Source organism: Scyliorhinus torazame, chromosome 9 (genome assembly GCF_047496885.1).
Source record: "Scyliorhinus torazame isolate Kashiwa2021f chromosome 9, sScyTor2.1, whole genome shotgun sequence".
Taxonomy (NCBI): Eukaryota; Metazoa; Chordata; class Chondrichthyes; order Carcharhiniformes; family Scyliorhinidae; genus Scyliorhinus; species Scyliorhinus torazame.
Window position 1 is genome coordinate 24449730 of NC_092715.1, and position 25274 is coordinate 24475003.

General features: G+C 45.3%; 1 protein-coding gene across 2 annotated transcripts in view; it reads left to right on the forward strand.

Annotated features, from left to right (window-relative positions):
• rgs12b (regulator of G protein signaling 12b) overlaps positions 1-25274 on the forward strand; it is a 279570-nt gene that overhangs the window by 52414 nt on the left and 201882 nt on the right. The window contains exon 3 of one of the 2 annotated variants that reach the window (XM_072515711.1): positions 16359-16478. In XM_072515711.1, coding sequence (XP_072371812.1) covers positions 16359-16478 — 120 coding nt within the window. Of the gene's footprint in view, positions 1-16358; positions 16479-20935; positions 21109-25274 lie in introns of those variants that run through there. The other variant, XM_072515712.1, reaches the window with a different exon arrangement.

Below are 25274 nucleotides of genomic sequence, written 5' to 3' on the forward strand. Positions count from 1 at the left end.
ATTATTAGGGGGCATAGGTTTAAGGTGCGAGGGGCAAGGTTTAGTGGAGACGTACGAGGCAAGTTTTTTTTACAGAGAGGGTAGTGGGTGCCTGGAACTCGCTGCCGGAGGAGGTGGTGGAAGCAGGACGATAGTGACATTTAAGGGGCATCTTGACAAATACATGAATAGGATGGGAATAGAGGGATACGGACCCAGGAAGTGTAGAAGATTTTAGTTTAGACGGGCAGCATGGTCGGCACAGGCTTGGAGGGCCGAAGGGCCTGTTCCTGTGCTGTACTTTTCTTTGTTCTTTTGTGACCTCAAATTTTTGTGTCTTTTTCCTGACGGAAGAAGGTGGAAGAGAGTGTGTCCAGGGTGCGTGGGGTCCTTAATTGTGCTGGTTGCCTTTCCAAGGCAGAGGGAATTATAGATAGAGTAAATGGATGGGAGGCTGGTTTGCGTGATGGACTGGGGTACATTCACAATGTTTTGTAGTTTCCTGCGGTCTTGGGCAGAGCAGGAACCATACCAAGCTGTGATACAACCAGAAAGAATGCTTTCTCTGGTGCATCTGTAGAAGTTGGTGAGAGTCGTAGCTGACATGACAAATTTCCTCAGTCGTCTGAGAAAGTAGAGTCATTGGTGGGCTTTCTTAATTATAGTGTTGGCATGGGGGGACCAGGACAGGCTGTTGGTAATCTGGATACTTAAAAGACTTGAAGCTCTCGACCCTTTCTACTTCGTTCCCATCGATATAGAAAGGGGCATGTTCTCCTCTACGCTTCCTGAATTCGATGACAAACTCCTTCGTTTTGTTGACATTGAGGGAGGGATTGTCATCGCACCAGTTCACCAGATTCTCTATCTCATTCCTGTACTCTGACTCGTCATTGTTTGAAGTCCGACCCACTACAGTGATGTCATCAGCAAATTTGAAAATCGAGTTGGTGGGGAATTTAGCCGCACAGTCATGGGTGTATAAGGAGTATAGTAGGGGGCTGAGGACACAGCCTTGTGGGGCACCGGTGTTGAGGATGATGGTGGAGGAGGTGTTGTTGCCTATCCTTACTGATTGTGGTCTGTGGGTTAGGAAGTTCAGGATCCAGTCACAGAGGGAGGAGCCGAGGCCCAGACCACGCAGTTTGGAGAAGCGTTTTGTAGGAATAAGTGTGTTGAAGGCTGAGTTGTCAATAAATAGGAGTCTGACATAGGTGTCTTTGTTATCTCGGTGTTCCAGTGTTGAGTGCAGAGCCATGGAGATGGCGTCTGCCGTGGACCTGTTGCAGCGGTAGGCGAACTATAGTGTGTTAACAAAATCCAGGAGGCTGGAGTTGATTCATGCCATGACTAACCTTTTGAAGCACTTCATAATGATTGATGTCAGAGCCACTAGACGATCGTCATTAAGGCACATTGTTTGGCTTTTCTTTAGTACAGGGATGATGGTCACCTTCTTGAAGCAGATCGATTGTTGTAAAGAGAGGTTGAAGATGTCACGAATCCCGCGCCAGCAGATCCGTGCAAGACCTGAGTGCTCGTCCGGGTACTCCATCCGGGCCAGTGGCTTTCCGTGGTTGACCTTTGAGAAGGCTTCTCTGACATCTGCAATAGTGACCTCAGATATAAGTTTATCCGAGGCTTCCAGGGTGGCGGCCGCGCTCTCGCTGACCTCTTGCTCAAAATGGGCATAGAATGTGTTGAGCTCTTCAGGGAGGGGTGCGTTGGAGCCGGCGATTTTACATGCCTTCATCCCGTTATGTCTTGTAGTCCATAGTGGCGGGGTCCGTGTGGCTAGCCTGGGACTCGAGCTTGGTCCGGTACTGTCTTTTGGCATCTTTGGATTTCCTTAGATCATATCTGGCGTTCTTGTATAGGTCAGGGTCACCTGACTTGAACGCCTCAGACCTAGACTTCAGCCAGCAGTGGATATCCCTCTTCATCTCGGACTCCGGTTGGGAAACACGCAATTTGCTTCTTTGGCGCACAGTCTTCTACACACTTACTAATGAAGTCAGTTACTGTAGTGGCATACTTGTTCAACCTTACACTACAATACTAATGTTCTAATGGGATTATACTTAACTGAAGTATTCAAAACTCAGGAAAAACTGAGAGCAGAAGGAATAATGTTTTAAGATGGTTTGTACTTAAATTTGGTTATAAGTAGTACATCTGAGTAACTCCTGTCCCTGATCCCACTGGAGCAATACACATCTCTATGGTCTCTTTGAGGATGGGTATCTCCACAAGATGATTGTATCAGGCTGCCTGTAATTAGCATTTTAAAACGCGAAACATGTTTACTTTTATAAGGAACTCATGTGGAAGAACATAACTACAAAAGACAGCCCTATTCCAAAAGATGTGGTTATCCCAAAATAACTTGTTGATTGCTGGCTAGTGTTAGACTGCCCGCAAATCACTTTGCACTTCATTGCTAAATTGCATAACGCCAACGTAAGACCAAAGCACGTTATTTAACAGAACTTGTATTTATACAGCACTTTTAAAATAAACTGCTACAAGGTGCTTCACAAATGGCTTCAAAGTTACCAATATTTAATTGGAGGCCTACTCATCCAGCATTTGATGTCAAACAAGCATCTGGATAATTTAGTGACATTGGAGAGGTGGGAGTGATCAGGGAGAGCTGGATTGGCTGTGTCTGTAAAACTAATGCTGTGTTTTCACACGATGTTGCCAAGGGACAGTGGGTAGATGAGATAATGGGAGGGTCAAGGATAGATCCTTGGGGTAAATAAGAGGTAACAAAGCAGCAGCAGGAAGAGAAGCCATTGCAGGTGATACCCTGGCTACAATTAAATAGATAATAGAGCCAGGCATGTGTAAACCTAATACACCCAGCTTGGATAATAGTGGAGATGGACTGGAAAAGGATGATGTGGTCAACATGCCAAAGGATGCAGATAAATTGAGAAATATAATATTCACAGGAGTCCCGAGAAGGCTTAACCACATAGGTTAAGAAAAGCAAGGCCGCATCACAGTGAGCAATATATCAGTCCCAGCTGGGATCACCCAAAGATGCCGGTACCAATCCTGGCAGGTTTTCAACTGTCCGATTCAACGAGCCCCAATGTTAGGCCTCCGCCTCTCCCTGGGGAACTCTTATTCCATGATGGGGAGATCCATGGGGAGATCAATCGGGTCATCCCCCTGGGTCCCATCACAAGAAAGACGATGGTGTATTTTTGTCACCGTCATATACGATTAGACCAGTGGTGGAAACGGATTGGAGGGATTGTGACATAGAGTGCCAGGAAAGGTATGCGCAGATACCTGATAGGCCGGCATGCTGGTACAGTGGTTAGCACTGCTGTTTCACAGCGCCAGGCACCCTGGTTCGATTCCAACCTCTGGCGACTGTGTGGAGTCTGCACGTTCTCCCTTGTCTGCATGGGTTTTCCTCCGGGTGCTCCGGTCTCCTCCCACAGTCCAAAGATGTGCAGTTTGGGTGGATTAGCCATTCTAAAATTGCCCCTTAGTGTCCAAAGGTTGGGTGGTGTTACAGGAATAGGGCACGGGATTGGACCTCGGCAGCATGGTCTTTCGAAGGGTCGGTGCAGACTCGATGGGCCGAAGGCCTCTTTCGGCACTGTAGGGACGCTATGAATTCTATTCTATGACTAGATTTGGGAGTTGTCAGCAAGTTCAAAGACGTTGAAGATTGGAGGACATTTTGCAAAGACGAGAGGGTGAAAGATTTTCTTTGAGGAGAGAGTAATAACGGCAGTTTTGAAGGAAAGGAGGACAGTACCTGAACAGGGAGTGGGATAGCTTGATCTTGGTTTCGGACAAAGCTCGGCCCAACATCGAGGGCCGAAGGGCCTGTTCTGTGCTGTACTCTTCTATGTTTAAGGAGAACTGTAAACAATACCAGTTAACATGAGGACTGCGAAAGAAAGTTGGGCAGTCAGTAGTTTAGTGGAAATAGGATTAAGAGATCAGGTTGTGGGTCTCATGAATAGGATGAGTTTGGAGTGAGCATGATGGAAAGTAGTAGACAAACCTGAGAAAGAAACAAGTTCAGGTCTGGGGCAGGGGAGCTTCAGCGGTATTTTGGCTAGATTCAACATGAAGCCAAAACTTGTTTTGTTTGCAAATCTGCATAGTACGGTTAATCCACTATAATCCCTTTACACATGAAGATTATGGGATTACTAGAATTCTGTTCTGCTTCAAGAGGACAGTTTGAGAGAATGCATGTTTAGTGATTTACTAATATGCCATTCAAACCTGAGTCTTCAGAATTAATAAATAACAATGATGGCAAAGCAATGGAACTGAGTATTACAATTATATTTTGTCTCCACTAGGTGGCACCAAAATGCATAGTGGAATTGACAATTGGTAAATTAAGGCATTTTTGTAATTTTGTTTTAAAAATATGCAAGGAAATTTTCTAGTTTTGCTAATAAGATGGAAGAACTTTCTTAAAAAACTCCCAAGATCCCAGTGTAACTGAGTCATAATGAGCTTATTTGTTTTCCAACATTATAACCATTATATATTCCAAATACTTCACATGCAGCTTTTATTTTGGTGTTTCTAACAGTTCTCGCTCTACAAACAAAGAACAAAGAAATGTACAGCACAGGAACAGGCCCTTCGGCCCTCCAAGCCCGTGCCGACCATGCTGCCCGACTAAACTGCAATCTTCTACACTTCCTGGGTCCGTATCCCTCTATTCCCATCCTATTCATGTATTTGTCAAGATGCCCCTTAAATGTCACTATCGTCCCTGCTTCCACCACCTCCTCCGGTAGCGAGTTCCAGGCACCCACTACCCTCTGCGTAAAAAAAACTTGCCTCGTACATCTACTCTAAACCTTGCCCCTCTCACCTTAAACCTATGCCCCCTAGTAATTGACCCCTCTACCCTGGGGAAAAGCCTCTGACTATCCACTCTGTCTATGCCCCTCATAATTTTGTATACCTCTATCAGGTCTCCCCTCAACCTCCTTCGTTCCAGTGAGAACAAACCGAGTTTATTCAACCGCTCCTCATAGCTAATGCCCTCCATACCAGGCAACATTCTGGTAAATCTCTTCTGCACCCTCTCTAAAGCCTCCACATCCGTCTGGTAGTGTGGCGACCAGAATTGAACACTATACTCCAAGTGTGGCCTAACTAAGGTTCTATACAGCTGCAACATGACTTGCCAATTCTTATACTCAATGCCCCGGCCAATGAAGGCAAGCATGCCGTATGCCTTCTTGACTACCTTTTCCACCTGTGTTGCCCCTTTCAATGACCTGTGGACCTGTACTCTTAGATCTCTTTGACTTTCAATACTCTTGAGGGTTCTACCATTCACTGTATATTCCCTACCTGCATTAGACCTTCCAAAATGCATTACCTCACATTTGTCCGGATTAAACTCCATCTGCCATCTCTCCGCCCAAGTTTCCAAACAATCTAAATCCTGCTGTATCCTCCGACAGTCCTCATCGCTATCCGCAATTCCACCAACCTTTGTGTCGTCTGCAAACTTACTAATCAGACCAGTTACATTTTCCTCCAAATCATTTATATATACTACAAAGAGCAACGGTCCCAGCACTGATCCCTGTGGAACACCACTGGTCACAGCCCTCCAATGAGAAAAGCATCCTTCCATTGCTACTCTCTGCCTTCTATGGCCTAGCCAGTTCTGTATCCACCTTGCCAGCTCACCCCTGATCCCGTGTGACTTCACCTTTTGTACTAGTCTACCATGAGGGACCTTGTCAAAGGCCTTACTGAAGTCCACATAGACAACATCCACTGCCCTACCTGCATCAATCATCTTCGTGACCTCCTCGAAAAACTCTATCAAGTTAGTGAGACACGACCTCCCCTTCACAAAACCGTGCTGCCTCTCACTAATACGTCCATTTGCTTCCAAATGGGAATAGATCCTGTCTCGAAGAATTCTCTCCAGTAATTTCCCTACCACTGAAGTAAGGCTCACCGGCCTGTAGTTCCCGGGATTATCCTTGCTACCCTTCTTAAACAGAGGAACAACATTGGCTATTCTCCAGTCCTCCGGGACATCCCCTGAAGACAGCGAGGATCCAAAGATTTCTGTCAAGGCCTCAGCAATTTCCTCTCCAGCCTCCTTCAGTATTCTGGGGTAGATCCCATCAGGCCCCGGGGACTTATCTACCTTAATATTTTTTAAGACACCCAACACCTCGTCTTTTTGGATCTCAATGTGACCCAGGCTATCTACACACCCTTCTCCAGACTCAACATCTACCAATTTCTTCTCTTTGGTGAATACTGATGCAAAGTATTCATTTAGTACCTCGCCCATTTCCTCTGGCTCCACACATAGAATCCCTTGCCTATCCTTCAGTGGGCCAACCCTTTCCCTGGCTACCCTCTTGTTCAAGGATCAGCTACTGCGTGTTCTTGATAAGTATGTACCGGTCAGGCAGGGAGGAAGGCGTCGAGCGAGGGAACCGTGGTTTACCAAGGAAGTGGAATCTCTTGTTAAGAGGAAGAAGGAGGCCTATGTGAAGATGAGGTGTGAAGTTTCAGTTGGGGCGATGGATAGTTACAAGGTAGCGAGGAAGGATCTAAAGAGAGAGCTAAGACGAGCAAGGAGGGGACATGAGAAGTATTTGGCAGGAAGGATCAAAGAAAACCCAAACGCTTTCTATAGGTATGTCAGGAATAAGCGAATGACGCGGGAAAGAGTAGGACCAGTCAAGGCAAGGGATGGGAAATTGTGTGTGGAGTCTGAAGAGATAGGCGAGATACTAAATGAATATTTTTCGTCAGTATTCACTCAGGAAAAAGATAATGTTGTGGAGGAGAATGCTGAGCCCCAGGCTAATAGAATAGATGGCATTGAGGTGCGTAGGGAAGAGGTGTTGGCAATTCTGGACAGGCTGAAAATAGATAAGTCCCCGGGACCTGATGGGATTTATCCTAGGATTCTCTGGGAGGCCAGGGAAGAGATTGCTGGACCTTTGGCTTTGATTTTTATGTCATCATTGGCTACAGGAATAGTGCCAGAGGACTGGAGGACAGCAAATGTGGTCCCTTTGTTCAAAAAGGGGAGCAGAGACAACCCCGGCAACTATAGACCGGTGAGTCTCACGTCTGTAGTGGGTAAAGTCTTGGAGGGGATTATAAGAGACAAGATTTATAATCATCTAGATAGGAATAATATGATCAGGGATAGTCAGCATGGCTTTGTGAAGGGTAGGTCATGCCTCACAAACCTTATTGAGTTCTTTGAGAAGGTGACTGAACAGGTAGATGAGGGTAGAGCAGTTGATGTGGTGTATATGGATTTCAGCAAAGCGTTTGATAAGGTTCCCCACGGTAGGCTATTGCAGAAAATATGGAGGCTGGGGATTGAGGGTGATTTAGAGATGTGGATCAGAAATTGGCTAGCTGAAAGAAGACAGAGGGTGGTGGTTGATGGGAAATGTTCAGAATGGAGTACAGTCACAAGTGGAGTACCACAAGGATCTGTTCTGGGGCCGTTGCTGTTTGTCATTTTTATCAATGACCTAGAGGAAGGCGCAGAAGGGTGGGTGAGTAAATTTGCAGACGATACTAAAGTCGGTGGTGTTGTCGATAGTGTGGAAGGATGTAGCAGGTTACAGAGGGATATAGATAAGCTGCAGAGCTGGGCTGAGAGGTGGCAAATGGAGTTTAATGTCGAGAAGTGTGAGGTGATTCACTTTGGAAGGAATAACAGGAATGCGGAATATTTGGCTCATGGTAAAGTTCTTGGAAGTGTGGATGAGCAGAGGGATCTAGGTGTCCATGTACATAGATCCCTGAAAGTTGCCACTCAGGTTGAAAGGGTTGTGAAGAAGGCCTATGGAGTGTTGGCCTTTATTGGTAGAGGAATTGAGTTCCGGAGTCGGGAGGTCATGTTGCAGCTGTACAGAACTCTGGTTCGGCCGCATTTGGAGTATTGCGTACAGTTCTGGTCACCGCATTATAGGAAGGACGTGGAGGCTTTGGAGCGGGTGCAGAGGAGATTTACCAGGATGTTGCCTGGTATGGAGGGAAAATCTTATGAGGAAAGGCTGATGGACTTGAGGTTGTTTTCGTTGGAGAGAAGAAGGTTAAGAGGAGACTTAATAGAGGCATACAAAATGATCAGGGGGTTAGATAGGGTGGACAGTGAGAGCCTTCTCCCGCGGATGGAAATGGCTGGCACGAGGGGACATAGCTTTAAACTGAGGGGTAATAGATATAGGACAGAGGTCAGAGGTAGGTTCTTTACGCAAAGAGTAGTGAGGCCGTGGAATGCCCTACCTGCTACAGTAGTGAACTCGCCAACATTGAGGGCATTTAAAAGTTTATTGGATAAACATATGGATGATAATGGCATAGTGTAGGTTAGATGGCTTTTGTTTCGGTGCAACATCGTGGGCCGAAGGGCCTGTACTGCGCTGTATTGTTCTATGTTCTATGTAAAAAGCCTTGGGATTTTCCTTAACCCTATTTGCCAATGACTTTTCGTGACCCCTTCTAGCCCTCCTGACTCCTTGCTTAAGTTCCTTCCTACTTTCCTTATATTCCACGCAGGCTTCGTCTGTTCCCAGCCTTTTAGCCCTGACAAATGCCTCCTTTTTCTTTTTGACGAGCCCTACAATATCTCTTGTCATCCAAGGTTCTCGAAAATTGCCGTATTTATCCTTCTTCCTCACAGGAACATGCCGGTCCTGAATTCTTTTCAACTGCCACTTGAAAGCCTCCCACATGTCAGATGTTGATTTGCCCTCAAACATCCGCCCCCAATCTATGTTCTTCAGTTCCCGCCTAATATTGTTATAATTAGCCTTCCCCCAATTTAGCACATTCATCCTAGGACCACTCTTATCCTTGTCCACCAGTACTTTAAAACTTACTGAATTGTGGTCACTGTTACCGAAATGCTCCCCTACTGAAACATCTACCACCTGGCCGGGCTCATTCCCCAATACCAGGTCCAGTACCACCCCTTCCCTAGTTACACTGTCTACAAATTCTGTTCACTTCCTGCGTCGCTGTTAATCAGTGACTCAGACTTTGTGCTGTGCTGTGGGCTCACCTTGCCGATTTCACTTCCTAGCACTGACAAGGGACTAACCGTTTCCAAACGTGGTTGAGCTCTTAAAAGAGAAAGCAGCAGCTGCCTTCCTCCAAACTCCTTTCCAGACTTTTGGGGGGGAAAATTCAGCACTTTTAATCTAGGTGTATAATTTAATGTGTGAATATTTGCCTTTGAATTTACTTGTAATGGGAATCTGTTGATCCCTGAACCAGAAAGTTATCACAAATTTTGACTAAATAGCAACATAGTTAACACGGGCTGTGTTATAGGATAATGCTTGTAAACTTAAGCATTAGGAAATGCTTAAGAAACAGAGGCTCAATTCTCCGATTCTCAGGCTATGTCCCGACACCGGCATGACAACGGTGGCCTTTGACGACTGAAAATTCGGCGCAAAACGGCCACTGATCCTCCGTTTGGCTGGGGGCTGGTAGGAAGGCAGCGTAGAGCACCCGGCTCTAGCTGCCGATACGGCCTGGAGAATAGCTGAGTCTGTGGCCATGCCGTGCAACTTGGCGCCGGCCGCACATGGACCTGGTCTGCAAAATAGCGACCACCATTGGCCGGCTCGCGAACCCCGGACCACCCCTCAACAGTGCCTCCAGACTCTGCCAAAGACCCCCTGCTCGCGGACCGGCCTTCCCACGACTGTGGCGGCGCTGGACTGAGTCCGCAGCCACCATGCCGAGTTTCCGACAGGTAACACCCTTAGTGTTGGGTGGGGTTACTGGGTTATGGGGATAGGGTGGAGGTGTGGGCTTGGGTAGGGTGCTCTTTCTAAGAGCCGGTGCAGACTCGATGGGCCGAATGGCCTCCTTCTGCACTGTAAATTCTATGATTCTATGAATACCATGAGAGGCCCTCGCCGTCGGGAACCCGGCCGGTCGGGGGCGGAGCATCGGCAGGGTGGGCCTCCGGCAACGTCCTGAAGCAGTCGATACGCTGCTTTGAAGGTGGCGGAGCATCGCGAAAGCAGCCCCGTCCCCAATTTTGTCAGAAACGGGGATTCTCCAGCCAATCGCTGAACCCGATTTTGGTGGCGGCGACCGGAGAATCCCGCCCACGATGTCTCGTGAACTCCACATGAGATATTTAGTTTGCATTAAATATTGAGAGACAAACTTTCCCTGTTTTCTCCTCTTTCTTATTTCTTCACTTTCTGGTTTTTATCCATTATGTAAAAATTTGTCTTTCTATCTTTAATTTTTTTAGAAATTAAATTTTAATTGATTTACCTTTTTGCCATCTGTTCCTGTGCTGGGTAATTCAGCTTCTGAAGCATATAAAGTGTCATTTTAAAGGAGAATATGAGCATTTGGATTAGGACAGTAATAGGCCGCTTGACCTCTTGAGCCAGCTTCGCCATTCAATAATATCATAGCTGATCTAATTGCAACCTCTCATCTCTCCGCCATAACCTTAGATCCTTAACTCCCATGCTTATAACGGATCTGTCTACCTAAGATTTGGGACCCTCACAGAATATTTCCTCACCTCTTGTCTTAAGGTAACTCCTTAGGTGGGATTCTCCTGAATCCGCGCGATGGCCCGACGACGGCGTAAAAAAAGGTGTGAACCACTCCGGTGTCAGGCCGACCAGATGTTGCGGAATTCTCCGCACTTCTGGTGGCTAGGCCGACGCCGGAGGGGTTGGCGCCGCGCCAGCCTGCGCCGAAGGGACTGCGTGAGTCAGCGCATGTGCAGAACCGCCGGCGTGGTCCAGTGCGTGCGCAGGTCGGCCGGCGTATTCTAGCGCATGCGCAGAGGAGTGTCTTCTGCACGCCTGCCTGCAGATTGGTGGGCCCCGATCACGGGCCAGGCCACCGTGGGGGCTCCCCCCAGGGTCGGATCCCCCCGGGGTACCGCACCAGTCAACTTACCTGCCAGTCCCGCAGTGTGGGACCATGTCCAATCCACACCGGCGGGACTGGCCAGAAACCGCCAGCCCCTCTGCCCATCGGGGCTCGGAGAATTTCCGGGGGGGGGGGGGGGGGTGTGTGTAAGTGCTGCTGACAACGGCCCCCGACCGGCGCGGCGTGATCCCGCCCCCGCCCAAAAAACGGCGCCGGAGAATACGGCACCTGGCGGCGGGGCGGGATTCTCCGACCCGGTGGGTGATCGGAGAATCCCGCCCCTTATTTTCAAACAGTGACACCCACCCCAGGTTCTTGATTCTCTCACAAGAAGAAATATGCTCTCCACATCCATCCTGAAATCAAGCTGCCTCTTACTCTTCAAAACTCCAGTGGATATAAGCCTAACCTGGCCAATCATTCATCATAAGACAACCCACGCATTCCTGATATTATTTGAGTAAGCATTCTCTGAACTGCTACCAATGCATTTGCATCCTTCCTTAAATGAGGCGATCAGTACAGTACTCCATGTGTGGTCTCACCAGTTCCCTGTGCAACTGAAACATAACTCCTTATTTTTGTAATCAATTCCAATTTGTAACATTCTATAAGGTTTCCAAATAACTGCTGTACCTGCATACTAGCTTTTTGTGATTCATGCACTAGCGCACCCAGATTCATCAGAATCTCCGCTCTGCAATTTCTTACCCTTCCTAAAAATGGACAGTTTCACATTTTTCCATATTGTACTCCATTTGCCAGACCTTCACCCACTCACTTAAATATTCTGTCACTTTGTGGCCCCCTAATATTCCCTTCACGACTTGCTATCTGTCTTTATATCATCAGCAAATTTTCTACCTTTGGTCCCTTCATCCAAATCATTTCTATAAATTGTAAAAAATTGAGGCCCCAGTACCTGTGGCACACCACTTGTCACATCCTGCCATCTAGAAAAAGACCCATTTATGTTACCCATCCTGTTTCCTGTTAGTGGGCCAGTCTTTTACCCATGCCAATATGTTACCCCTGAGCTTTTATTTTCTGAAATAACCTTTGATGTGGCACTTTTGTCAAATGCCTTCTGGCAATCTAAGTCCAGTACATCCACCAGTTCTCCTTTATCCACAGCATGTGACTTCTTCAAAGAACTTCAATAATTTGGTTAAACATGATTTTCTTTCATAAAATCATGTTGACTTGCTTATTACCTGTTAAATTTCTAACCATTTCCAGTTTGGATGAAAGTCCATCAATGTTAACAAGACGTTGCCAGACCTGCGGCGTAATGTCAGCATTTTTGTTTTTTATTTCAGATTTCAGCATCTGCCATGTTTTGCTCTTGTATCAAAATAAAGCACTTGTACATGAGAGAGCTGGTTACATAAGGCCATAAGAAATAGGAACAGGAGTAGGCCATTCGGCCCCTTGAGCCTGCTCCACCATTCAATAGATTCATGGCTGATTCGACATTCTCTATGGCCATTTTTCTGCCCTTTCCCCATGATCCTTGATTCCCTTACTGATCAAGAATCTATCTATCTTAGCCTTAAATATACACAGGGACTCACCCCTCTCAGCTCTCTGTGGCAAGGAGTTCCAATGACTCCCAACCCTCTGAGAGAAGAAATTCCTCCACATATCAGTATTAAATTGGCACCACTTTATTCTGAGACTATTAAACCCTCAGATCCTGGACTCTCCCATGTGGGGAAACATCCTCTCAGCATTTGCCCTGTTGAACCCCTTAAGAATCCTCTACGTCTCCAAGAGATTATCTCTTAATCTTCTAAATACCAATGAGCAGAGTCCCAATCTGTTTTATGTTTGCTCATAAGACAATCCTTCCATACTGGGGCTCATCCTAGTGAACCTCTCTGAACCGCCTCCAATGAAATAATATCTTTACTTGTACAAGGGGACCAAAACTGCTCACAGTGCTCCAGATGTGGTCTCATCAGTACCTTCTACAGTTTCAGCAAGACATTCTGTGCTTTGTGCACAAGCCCCCCAAGTCCTTTTGTGTTGGCAGTTTATTCCCATCTGAATAAAACTCTGTTCTTTTGTTCTCCATTCCAAAATGAACAACTTCACAATTTCCCACATTACACTCCCATTTGCCGACATTTTGCCCACTTACTTAATCTATCAATATCTCTTCGCAAACTGTACCCCTCTCGCAACTTGCCTTTCCACCTATTTTTGTGTTATCTAAAATTTGGCTACTGTACAATCAAGGCGTGTACCTATATCAAAGTACGCCACCCACGAAACCTCCGCAGCACCGGCAAATGATCTCTCCTGTGTCGTGGATTGCTCGACGCTCCTCATTGGTCAACCTTGCAATCTGAAAGGTACAAGAGAATTAGTGAAAAAAACATGGGCGGTCAGGTAGCCTCTATTAATAATCAAATCCTGTTTCCCAAACTAGATTTTATACTGGGAGCTTAATTTTATTGAGGGATAGTTATTGCGGGTTAAAATTATTAAAATTGTTTTAGGCAAACAATTATGGTACAGACCTTCTAATGCACCCCCATCTCTGAACACTCCGAGCTGGATGTGTGTTTATTGCATTGCTTAATTTCTTGCTTTATTTGAAAAGAAAGAAATAACTTGCATTTATATAGCACCTTTCACAGTGGTTAGCATTGCTGCCTCACGGCGCCGAGGACATGTGTGCAATCTCAGCCCCGGGTCACTGTCCGTGTGGAGTTTGCACATTCTCCCCATGTCTGCGTGGGTCTCACCCTCACAACCCAAAAAGATTTACAGGGGAGGTGGACTGGCCACGCTAAATTGCCCCTTAATTGGGGAAAAAAAGATTTTGTTAGTCTAAATTTATTTGTTTTGAAATATAGCACCTTTCATAACCTCAGGATGTCTCAAGTGCTATACAGCCAATAAAGTACTTTTCAAACATGAAAAGCCACATCATCACAATTTTAAAAACAAAAAAGTCTTGCACTTATAAAGCACCTTTCATGACTTCAATTCCAAAGTATATTTGAAGTATAGGATGCGATCTAACGGCCTCGGGGGCCGGTAAATCTCTTGAGAAGCCGCTCACGATTTACAAAGCTTGTTATGCTTTGCGAGATTGACGAGATCTTGCGAGGTGTCGCGACCTGGATCCCGCCCATTGAGGGATCCAGCCAATGATGCCCACATCCTGTAAATGAATGTTTAAAAAAAACTTCCAAGTGGGGATAATGTACAGGTAATTTTCACTAACCTCGACTCATGGAGACTCTTACGTTTTCGAAGTTAATTTTCTGGAAATGGGCTTCACTGGCTAGGCCAGCATTCATTACCCATGCCTAATTACTCTTGAGAAGGGGGTGGTGAGCTGTCTTCTTAAACTGCTGCTGTCCTGTGGTGCAGGCGCACCCACAGTGCTGTAGGGGAATCAGTACCCTAAAAGATTTTGTCCCATTGACAGTGAAGGAACGGCGATTATATTTCCAAGTCAGCGTGAGTGACTTGGAGGGGAGCTTCCAGATGATGGAGTTTCCAGGTATCTGCTGCCCTTGTCCTTCTAGATGCTATAGTGGTCGTGGGTCTAGGGGTGCTGCCTAAGGAACCTTGGTGAGTTCCGGCAGTGCATCTTATAGATGGTACACATGGCTGCTACTGCGTCGGTGGTGGAGGGAATGAATGTTTGTGGAAGGAGTGCCAGGGCTGCTTTTTCCTGGATAGTGTTGAGCTTCTTGAGTGTTTTTGGAGCTGCACTCTTCTAGGTAAGGGGAGAGTATTACATCACACTCCTGACCTTGGAGATTATGGCCAAGCTTTGGGGAGCTAAGAGGTGAGTTACTTGCCACAGGGTTCCTAGCCCCTGCTCCTGTTTGCCTTGAACTACGTAAGAATGGCAGGATTTAACTTGCCATTTGCTGTCCCAGTCTGTGTACACATGTTTTTCTCTTCGTCCCGAAGTTTTAGATCAGATTAAACATTTGCTGTATTGGGAGTAGCAAGTATGAACCTGCACCTTATTTTGCTGCAGCAGCCACATCACAACCACCACCCCAGTACAGAATAACTTCATCATAACATTTCAAATCTGCCTTTGAAAATTCCTCTCTGGTACAATGTAAATAAGTTAGTGTTCAGTACAAGCTGGTGCTTTTCGTTTTAGTGCCTAAGGCTGTCCATATGATTATTGCAATTTTGCCTTTCATCAGGCCCTGGTAAAACGTGACCTATTTTGCTGACTTTAAATACTCTTCCATGATACCTGTTCAAATTCAATGACCTGTAGTGCTCAACTTCCTCAGCTAATTATCACTTTCCATGAACTCTATATATTTAGAGAAATGCTTGACACTTATGCTAATATTTCTCATTTTCTATTTAACACTATGCTAGGTCTATTTTGCACTTTAGGAACAACTTCTTAATTTTCCCCTTATCCCTGTATCCCTCCATTAAATATAGAAACAGAGAAAATAGAAGCAGGAGGAGGCCATTCGGCCCTTCGAGCCTGCTCCATCATTCATCATAGATTATCATAGACTTTACAGTGCAGAAGGAGGCCATTCGGCCCATCGAGTCTGCACCGGCTCTTGGAAAGAGCACCCTACCCAAGGTCCACACCTCCACCCTATCCCCATAACCCAGTAACCCCACCCAACCCCAAGGGCAATTTTGGACACTAAGGGCAATTCATCATGGCCAATCCACCTAGCCTGCACATCTTTGGACTGTGGGAGGAAACCGGAGCACCCGGAGGAAACCCACGCACACACGGGGAGGATGTGCAGACTCCGCACAGACAGTGACCCAAGCCGGAATCGAACCTGGGACCCTGGAGCTGTGAAGCAATTGTGCTATCCACAATGCTACCATGCTGCCCCTGGCTGATCGTCAAGTTCAATATCCTGATCACTACGAATAAGGTCCAAACCTCTGGAGTGGGCCTTGAACCCATGACTCTCTTACTCGAGATCAGAGCTGTGGCAAGGCTGATGCTTATAAAGAACCTTGTCAGAAAAGGAAACCGTGACCAGTTTTTTTTTTTTTTTTCCCTTCCCAAACCCGGAATTGGATCAGTCAACTTTCAGATTGAGCTTGTGAAATTTAGGACAATTCGGGATTGAATTTAGATATAAAAACAGAAAATTATCACTCCCTATCACCATGCACAACCAGCTCTTCGGTCATGTAGTCTCTACTTTCTTATATCTTATTACAGACTTTCGCTTTTGTTCTCTTTCTACTCTTTCCCCCATTTCACTTGCTTAAAAGCCGATTACATTTCTAACTATTCCCAGTTTTGAAAGGTTATTGTCATTAACTCCATTTCTCTCTCTGCAGTATTTTGCTTTTACATTTGCATGTTCCTGATCTGTTTAATGCAGCATGCAATACAATTTTCCTCTTTTATGCAAGTTTTCTTTACAATGGCTCAAATTACTGTACAAAATTGATGTCACATTTTCATTTTTCAGGGCACAAGGTTTTCTGGAATTTCTCTTGGATTTCCACAAGCTTCCCAACGTTCTTCTGTTAGGAGGTCATATGGAAGATCAAAACGTTTCAGCATAACCCGGTCCTTGGATGACTTGGAGGTAAGTTTAAAAATTCCATGGTCCAGAGAACTCTTGTGGCTCAATGCAAGCGTGAATTATATTGACAATAGTGCAAATTTTAAATCATGTATGTAAAATGCTCTGGGGGAGACAGAGCTTCCCATTTTGGGGTCTCTGACAATTTTGATTGGCGGCTCTCATTAACATCCAATCAGGTAGCGGCCAGGCTTGAATGGTGACTGGCTGTCTGCTGGCAGACACAAATCAGGCAAGCTGAGACAAATCAAGGATATAAGCAGTTTAGTTGGTTCCCACGGGATTTTGGGACGGTGTGGAGATTAGCACAATTTCACACCTGAGAAGGGAGGGTAGCCTGGCGCGGCAAAGGCTTGACACAAAAAGGTTTTTAAAAATGCCTTGGTCCGTGTGTTGTCTGGCAGCTTTTGGTGGTCAAACCGGCCACTGGTTCCCAATTAGGGCGGCACGGTACCAAGGTGGTTAGCGCTGTTGCTTCACAGCTCCAGTGTCTCAGGTTCGATTCGCGGCTTGGGTCACTGTCTGTGCGGAGTCTGCACGTTCTCCCCGTGTCTGCGTGGGTTTCCTCCGGGTGCTCCGGTTTCCTCCCACTGTCCAAAGATGTGCAGGTTAGGTGGATTGGCCATTTTAAATTGCCCTCAGTGTCCAAAAAGATTAGGTGGGGTTACAGAGTTGCGGGGATTGGGTGGAGGTGTAGGCTTAAGTAAGGTCCAAGGCCGGTGCAGATTCGATGGGCTGAATGGCCTCTTTCTGCAATGTAAATTATATGGTTATATAGCACATATAAAGTCGCAGTTTGGTGGTCTTGGAACTGAAAATGTTCTATTTAACTTTAACCCGTTCTTCCTGATTTGTGCTGGACACTTTGGATTATGTTCTTTCATGTCATGTGCTACATTCACCAAAGCTGTCTCATTTAGAGCACAATTCTTTTCATTGAGGACTTTAACAATATGTCACCAGTGTTCCAATTTAGACATTTTGAAATAAATCCTAAACAAAAAACCTGGATGAAGCAAACTGACCATATCCGCAAGAGAAATAGTCTGTCCCTAAAATAAACCTTTCAATGTACTGAAGTATCTTGCTTTTGAAATAATAACTTCTGTGGCAAATCTTTTGCATACCTTGTCAAATGTTTCTTGCTAAATCTCTTGCTGCCAATTGCAATTTGTCTTTTTATTACTTGTTTATCTCCAGAAGAGAAGGTAAAATAAATACTCAGACTGCATTTTGGGATTGGGTGGTGTTTTTCGGGTAATCGGGTAAAGCTGCTGAACGATCCGTCAAAAACCTTATTTTTCTGACATTTTCTGTTTAGTCCCAGACGTGCAATAAACACGCAAGATCAGAAGCGGCAGTTTTATTTATTTATATGAGTTTAGTTTCTCACAAATGTGCTTTGCTCTGCTTATTGCCAGCTGTGAATGTGGTCCAAAAATTAAAAATTCCTTCTTGTCAGCATAAGCACATGCGGATTACATACAGGAGTAGACCATTCGGCCCCTCGAGCCTGCACCCCTATTCAATAAGATCTGATTGTGGCCAACACTCCACATTCTGCCTATCCCCGATAACCTTTGACTCCATTATTAGTGAAGACTCTATCTACCTCTGCCTTCATATTCATGATGTGGAGATGCCGGCGTTGGACTGGGGTGAGCACAGTACGAAGTCTTACAACACCAGGTTAAAGTCCAACAGGTTTGTTTCAAATCACTAGCTTTCGGAGCACTGCTCCTTCCTCAGGTGAATGAAGAGGTAGGTTCCAGAAACATATATATATATAATATATATATATATATATATATATATATATATATATATATATATATATATACAACGTCAAAGATGCAATACAAAGATGCATTCAAAGTATCGTATTGCATCCTTGACTTTGTCTATATATATAATATATATATATATATATATATATATATTTTTTTTTTTTTTTTTGTTTTTTTTTTTTGTTTCTGGAACCCACCTCTTCATTCACCTGAGGATGGAGCAGTGATTCGAAACAAATCTGTTGGACTTTAACCTGGTGTTGTAAGACTTCTTACTGTTCATATTCATTGATTCTGCCTCCGCTGCTCTGGGAAGAGAGTTCCAAAGGTTCCCAATCCTCTGCGGGACAAAGTTTCTTCTCACCTCCATCTTAAATTTGAGATGCCTTATTTTTAAACAATGTCCACTAGTTTTAGTCTCTTCCACATGGGTAAGCATCCTTTCAACATCCAGCCTGTCGAACTCAAATAGAGTTTTAAGAATGAGGCATGTTGTGACTTGATAGTACAGGAGTTACAAATTTTTAGTCAAATTCGGCCTCAGTTGTGACCTTGTAAGAGAGATCTTGTAATTCAGGATTGCTCATTCGCAACAGGTTCTGGATTACACAAATGTGTGTGGTCGGTTGTGTCTGGGCTTGTGCCTCGATTCCAACGGGAGGCAACATTGAAATTGGGGTCTGCCAAAGCCCATTGCTTTGCCGAGCCTGGTGTTTGAAGCAATTATGCCTAGTGCCATACTGTGCGTTATTGAGCTATTGTCACAGAATGGAGACAATAAAGTGGAAGTTAAAAATACTGAATGCCTTCACTTCTATTACAACTGGGATGGGAGGAGTGCACAGTTTCTCTAGCCCCACTACTCTACAGGTCACACTATTCATTTAAAAGTTTAATTCACTCACCAAAATGGCCAATTATATACTATCATGCTGTTAGACCCAGAGTAAGAGAGACTTTAACTAGGCTTCTTTCAATAAACTCTAAATGATTGGTTTATTATAAAACAAAACTTATTTTTTTTAAATAAGTTCTGAAAACCCATGTATACACACACACACACACTTGTATTCTGGCAGTACAGTGACACAGAGGTGAGCACTTCTGTTTCACAGTGCCAGGGACCCGGTTTCAATTCTAGCTTGAGTGACTGTGGAGTTTCCACATTCTCCCCGTGTTCCAGTTTCCTCCTACAGTCCAACGATGTGCAGGTTAGGTAGATTGACCATGCTGAATTGCCCCATAATATCCAAAGTTGTGCAGGTTGGGTGGGGTTATGGGGATAGGGCAGGGGAGTGGGTCTAGGTAGGGTGCTCTTTCAGAGGATCGGTGCAGACTCGATGGGCCTCTATCCATTTGTAAAAATACTCCAACATATGTGCATGCACACACATACACACGCACAGATGCTAAAATGATTCTGAATAAAAAATATTTTATGACGAAAAGTGGCTTTTTTAATCCTAATGAAGAACTCTGCCATTCTGTAAATATAAAATGACCTTTTCAGGACCGGTGAGGATGTTTATGAATAATTATGAAGTTACTATGTTTAAAATTTCACTTTATTATAATCTTTATTGTCACAAGTAGACTTACGTTAACACTGCAATGAAGTTACTGTGAAAAGCCCCAAGTCGCCACATTCCGTCGCCTGTTCGGGTACACAGAGGGAGAATTCAGAATGTCCAAATTACCTAACAGCACTTCTTTTGAGACTTGTGGGAGGAAACCGGAGCACCCGGAGGAAACCCACCCAGACACGGGGAGAACATGCAGACTCCGCACAGACAGTGACCCAAGCCAGGAATCGAACCCGGGACCCTGGCGCTACAAAGCCATAGTGCTAAACACTATGCTATCGTGCTGCCCACTTACACCTCCTTTAGCAATATGTAACTTTTTGAAGGGTTATTACAGTGAGGCTAACAGCGTAAAAGTGTAAATTTTCATCAATTCACCGATTACTTAGGAATTGTAGTGTTGTGGAGGGGACCTTGACACAGCACCACTAGAGGAGTGTTAAACCAGAGACAACACTTGCAGAACAGCATTATCTTGTACATACACGTGCTGGGAGGCTGCTGTCAGTTGACATGGAATAATGACATTGAATACTATTAGTTTCACTTATTACTGTCACAAAATCTAGGCCATTAAGCTGCATTTTGCCGAGTTACTGAAATGTAAACATGAAATGCATTATTATACAGCCTCTATTTAACCATCTAGTCCAATATTGTCTTATGATCTGCTTATTTTTTGGAAAGAGGATGATTATACTAGTTTTGACCTGGCTAAACATTAATTGGACTAATAAGGGGAGCTATATTTGAATGAATACCCAAACCAATAAGTCTTTAATATTATAACTTATTTCACGTTTATACCAGAAGATTTTAGTTTACTGATGAGCACCAAAATTAATCTGTATGTTGCAAAATCAGAAAATTTGATTTTTCTTCCCCGCCTCTTGGTTGTCAGGCTTATGTTGCAATCAAAGAATAAAAAATTCCTTTTTGACTGAATATATTTCTCTGTTAATGGTTTTCTTTACTGAGCGTGCTGGTGCAACATTGCTGTGCAGCCTGGGGGCATTTAACATGCTGAGGCAGTGGGCAGCTGGAGGAAAAGCATTTAGTCTGCAGAGACAGAGAACACGGAAGGGAGGAACCAGGGAAATGATGGGCTCGTATCGAACAGAAATACTTCTTCATTTAACATCTTAGAAAGGTCATGCATTGGTATTAAGCAGCGTCTTTCTAAAGTCCATGTGTTGTAATCTGTGCCAAGAGCATTTTGTGAAGACTTCACCGTACATGGAGCATATTTCCATTGACAATCGGGTAAGAGAAACTATTGTGCTTTACTTGTTGTGGAGCTGGACATAAAGAATATGCTCAGATGTAAATATTTACATTTATAAAGAGTTTTCTAATGCTAGTTGCAGTTGTAAAGTAAGAAAAATTAATTAATTTTCTAATACTTTGTGTTTGTTTGTTATATACCATTGTAAGTAACTGAAAGCAGAGTATAAGATACAGTTTATTTTATGTTTGACCAACCAATATTAGGTGGTAAGTTATGGTTAGTGTTGATCAGTTTTGTATGTACTGATGGACTGTACATATTGAATTTCTAAACATATGAAAACTTAAGAGGGTAAGCACAGAAAAATGATATTTGCCTTTAAACAACTTTAAAAAAGGTAATTTTCTGCTTTAATATAAATTGTTAACATACAATGTTTTGGCTTCGTAAAAGTGTTATTAATTTGTGTTAGTTAACAGTTTATAATAACTACTAATTAGAGTCAGCAGGATGTAGTAATGCCTTTCTGGAGGAAAAAAAGTTCACCACTGTCGAATTAAGTTTCCAACTTGGAGATCAGCATTTGTGTACAAGTCACATTTTAATTTTAATTTTCTGTCTACAACTGAAATGAAGTAGGTATAGTTCTTGTTCTAACACTACTTTCCTACATTGCCGAAGGTGGCTGGCATAGTTAATTCCTTCTGCACTGTAAATTCTATGATTCTATAATCTTTTATTGCCCTTGCTATCTGACTTCAACAAGTGCAGCGTAAGGAGTATTTGTTCTTTTTCTTGCAAGATTTCTTTTCCCATGTTGTTTCGCAGTGAATACTGCTAATGAATGCTACTTGTTGCAGCTTCCTGCTGTTATATAAGATGTGGCAATCCAGACATTAAAGTAATGTCTGGGTAAAGTCTGGTTCTGCGAGCAGCGGGATTATTTTCCATTGCCGTTTGTTCACTCTGATTATCCAACTAAATATAGTTTATGCAATGTCTTGCACTACAGATTGGCTTGACTGTAACCATTTTCTCTTTCTAATGAGGTATTTTCTCCACACTTTTTTTCTTGTTTGTACATGGCAATTGCAAAATACTGTTGGCCTGATTGGCAAAAGAAACTGTATGGAGGTTGGCTGGTGTGACCCTTGATTTTCCGTCTCTCCGTATAAACAAAAGATCTGCCGACCATTTGTCGCATCTCCATGGTGGTGTAAATAATCTTTATTGTCACAAGTGGGCTTAGATTAACACTGCAAAGATGTTACTGTGAAAAGCCCGTAGTCACCACATTTTGGCTTGTTCGGGTACACTGAGGGAGAATTCAGAATTCTCAACTGGTACGAGAATTGAACCCACGTTGCTGGTCTTGTTCTGCATCCCAAACCAGCTGTCTAGCCCACTGAGCTAAACCTACCCTTGTAGGGAGATCAAGTGGCGGATTGCATGCTGTTGGACATTGTTAATTGAAGAATCTCCACTTGATGTGTTGCTAAAATTATTTTAATCTTTTTGATAAAGTTGGGGTAATCTGAGATGACATGGATTTGGTGTTACAACTGCAGTTTGGATATTAACCCATTCATATTCTAAAACTGTCACTCTTCAGAACACCTCAGGTCCATCTACAGGCAGGACCCTGACCTTCCTGTTGTTGCCATTTCAACTCACTGTCCTGCTCACATGTCCGTCCTTGGCATGCTGCAATGTTCCAGTGAAGCCCAGCGCAAACTGGGGGAACGACACCTCATCTTCTGATTAGGGACAACATTGAGTTCAACAACTTTTAACTATGAACTCTCTCCTCCACCTTCACTCCATTTTTACTTCTATCATTTTACTTTAATTTCTTTCATTGATTCATGTTTTCATCCAGCTTTCCATCTTGTTTTCCCATGATCACCATCTCCCCATCCCCACCTCATCCCAACACGGCCATCCGTTTTTTGGAGAGGACGGCAACCACGTATGCGTGGGTGACGCCAGTTATGCGGCGCCGGCCGCGTCATGTATGCGGCGCCGCCTTTATGCGGCGACAAGGCCTGGCGCGTGTAGATGACGCGGCCCCGATCCTAGCCCATTATCGGGCCCTAAATCGGTCGGGATAGGGGCCGTTTCGCGCCGTCGTGAACCTCGACGGCGTTCACGACAGCGTGGGCACTTCGGCGCGTGAAGGGTTTTCCTTTGACACACTGCTCACCTTAGTTCCGGCATTAACACATTCTGATCTCTTAATGTATCACTATCAGCACCCTTCTTAGCCATGATCATCTACCATTTACATTCCCTTTGCCTTTTTGTCCACAACATCTCTGTATCTCTGTTAATACCCCCCACCCCCCCTCCCCACATTTTCTGTTATGGTTTCAAATTTCATCAACTGCAGTAGTTTACTGTTATAATTGAAAACTCCTTGGGTGGGATTTTCCACTCACGCGCCGAAGTGCCCACGCTGTCGTGAACGCCGTTGAGGTTCACGACGGCGCGAAACGGCCCCTATCCCGACCGATTTAGGGCCCGATAATGGGCTAGGATCGGGGCCGCGTCATCTACACGCGCCAGGCATTGTCGCCACCTAAAGGCGGCGCCGCATACATGACGCGGCCGGCGCCGCATAACTGGCGTCACCCACGCATACGTGGTTGCCGTCCTCTCCGAGTCCGCCCCGCAAGAAGATGGCGGACGGATCTTGCTGGGCCGCGGAAGGAAGGAGGTCCTCCTTCAGAGAGGACAGCCCGACGATCGGTGGGCACCGATCGCGGGCCATCCCACATTTGAGGTACGCCCCAGTGCAGGACCCCCCCCCCCCTCCCCCAGTGTTCCCGCGCTGTTCCTGATGGCAGCGATCAGGTATGGACGGCGCTGGGGGGAACCCCCCGTTTTGGCCTGGCCGCTCGGCCCATCCGGACCTGAGAATAGCGGGGGTGCCGGAGAATCGCCATTTTGGGTGTCTCCGGCCTGCGGCCCATGGAACTCGACGGGGTCGTTCCCGCCGCTTGGGAGAATCGCGGGAGGGCGTCGGACCGGCGGCCCGGGAAATTTTGGCGGCCCAGGCGATTCTCCCAACTGGCGCGGGAGTGGAGAATCTCGCCCCATGTTTTGTATGCTGAAGTTCATCAAAAACAGCAAAGTGCTTCTTGCATTGTTGCTGACATCTCAGGTTATTGTCTTGAAACAATTCGAAAACTGTGGCAGCAAAATTAGTCTAGGACTGAAAGCCAGTTCGAATTGGGCCTGGATGTTGGGGGAGAGCCAGGGTACCACCCTGCCCTGTCCCTGACCACCCAGGGGCCAGGGTGGCACTGTAAAGGGTCAGAAGGGGGGCAAAGAAAAGGCCTGAAAGGTGGGGGCCTTCAGCGACCCCATAGCGGGTGTGCTCACTTGGGGGGATGGGGCAATGGCCCTGGGCGACATTGCCCACGGCAGGTGGTGTGGGGGACCCTCGAGTTCACTCGGGAACCCCTCAAAATGGTGCTCCAATCTGAGGAGCAGGTCTGGCCAAGTCCAGCTGTCCAGTGATGATAAAAAAAATTGTAAGTGTGGGCTAGCCCAGGCAGAAACTCACCAGGGTGCGACTAAGATACTAAATGTGGTTAGATAGTGGTGGGGCTAGCCCAGGGAGCAAATCCCCAGGGTGCGACAAAGTGACTATGACGAAGTGTGATTAGATAGCGGTGGGAAACTCGCCGACAGAGCCGGAGAGAAACACCCAGACAAACCTGCCTAAAATGACACTTTGGAAAGATTCCGTTAAATCGTGCCCATTATGTCTCAGCTGGCATTTTGTACCAACATCTGGGTCAGTCACTTTAGAAAAGAGTTGTTAGGAATGGTGCAAAGGTGGCTTACCAGAATGGTACCTCTGTTATTTGGAGAACTGAAGAAGGTGGGGCATGTGGCCTTAGAGCAGGGAACGTTAAGAGAAATTTTATAGTAGTGTCCAATATCATGAAAGTTTTTATGGTATAGAGACGGCAGAGTGGCGGCACGGTAGCACAGTGGTTAGCACTGTTGCTTCAAAACTCCAGGATCCCAGGTTCGATTCCCGGCTTGGGTCACTGTCTGTGCAGAGTCTGCACTTTCTCCCCGTGTCTGCGTGGGTTTCCTCCGGGTGCTCTGGTTTCCTCCCACAGTCCAAAGATGCGCAGGTTAGGTGAATTGGATGTGCTAAATTGCTCTTAATGTCCAAAATGGTTAG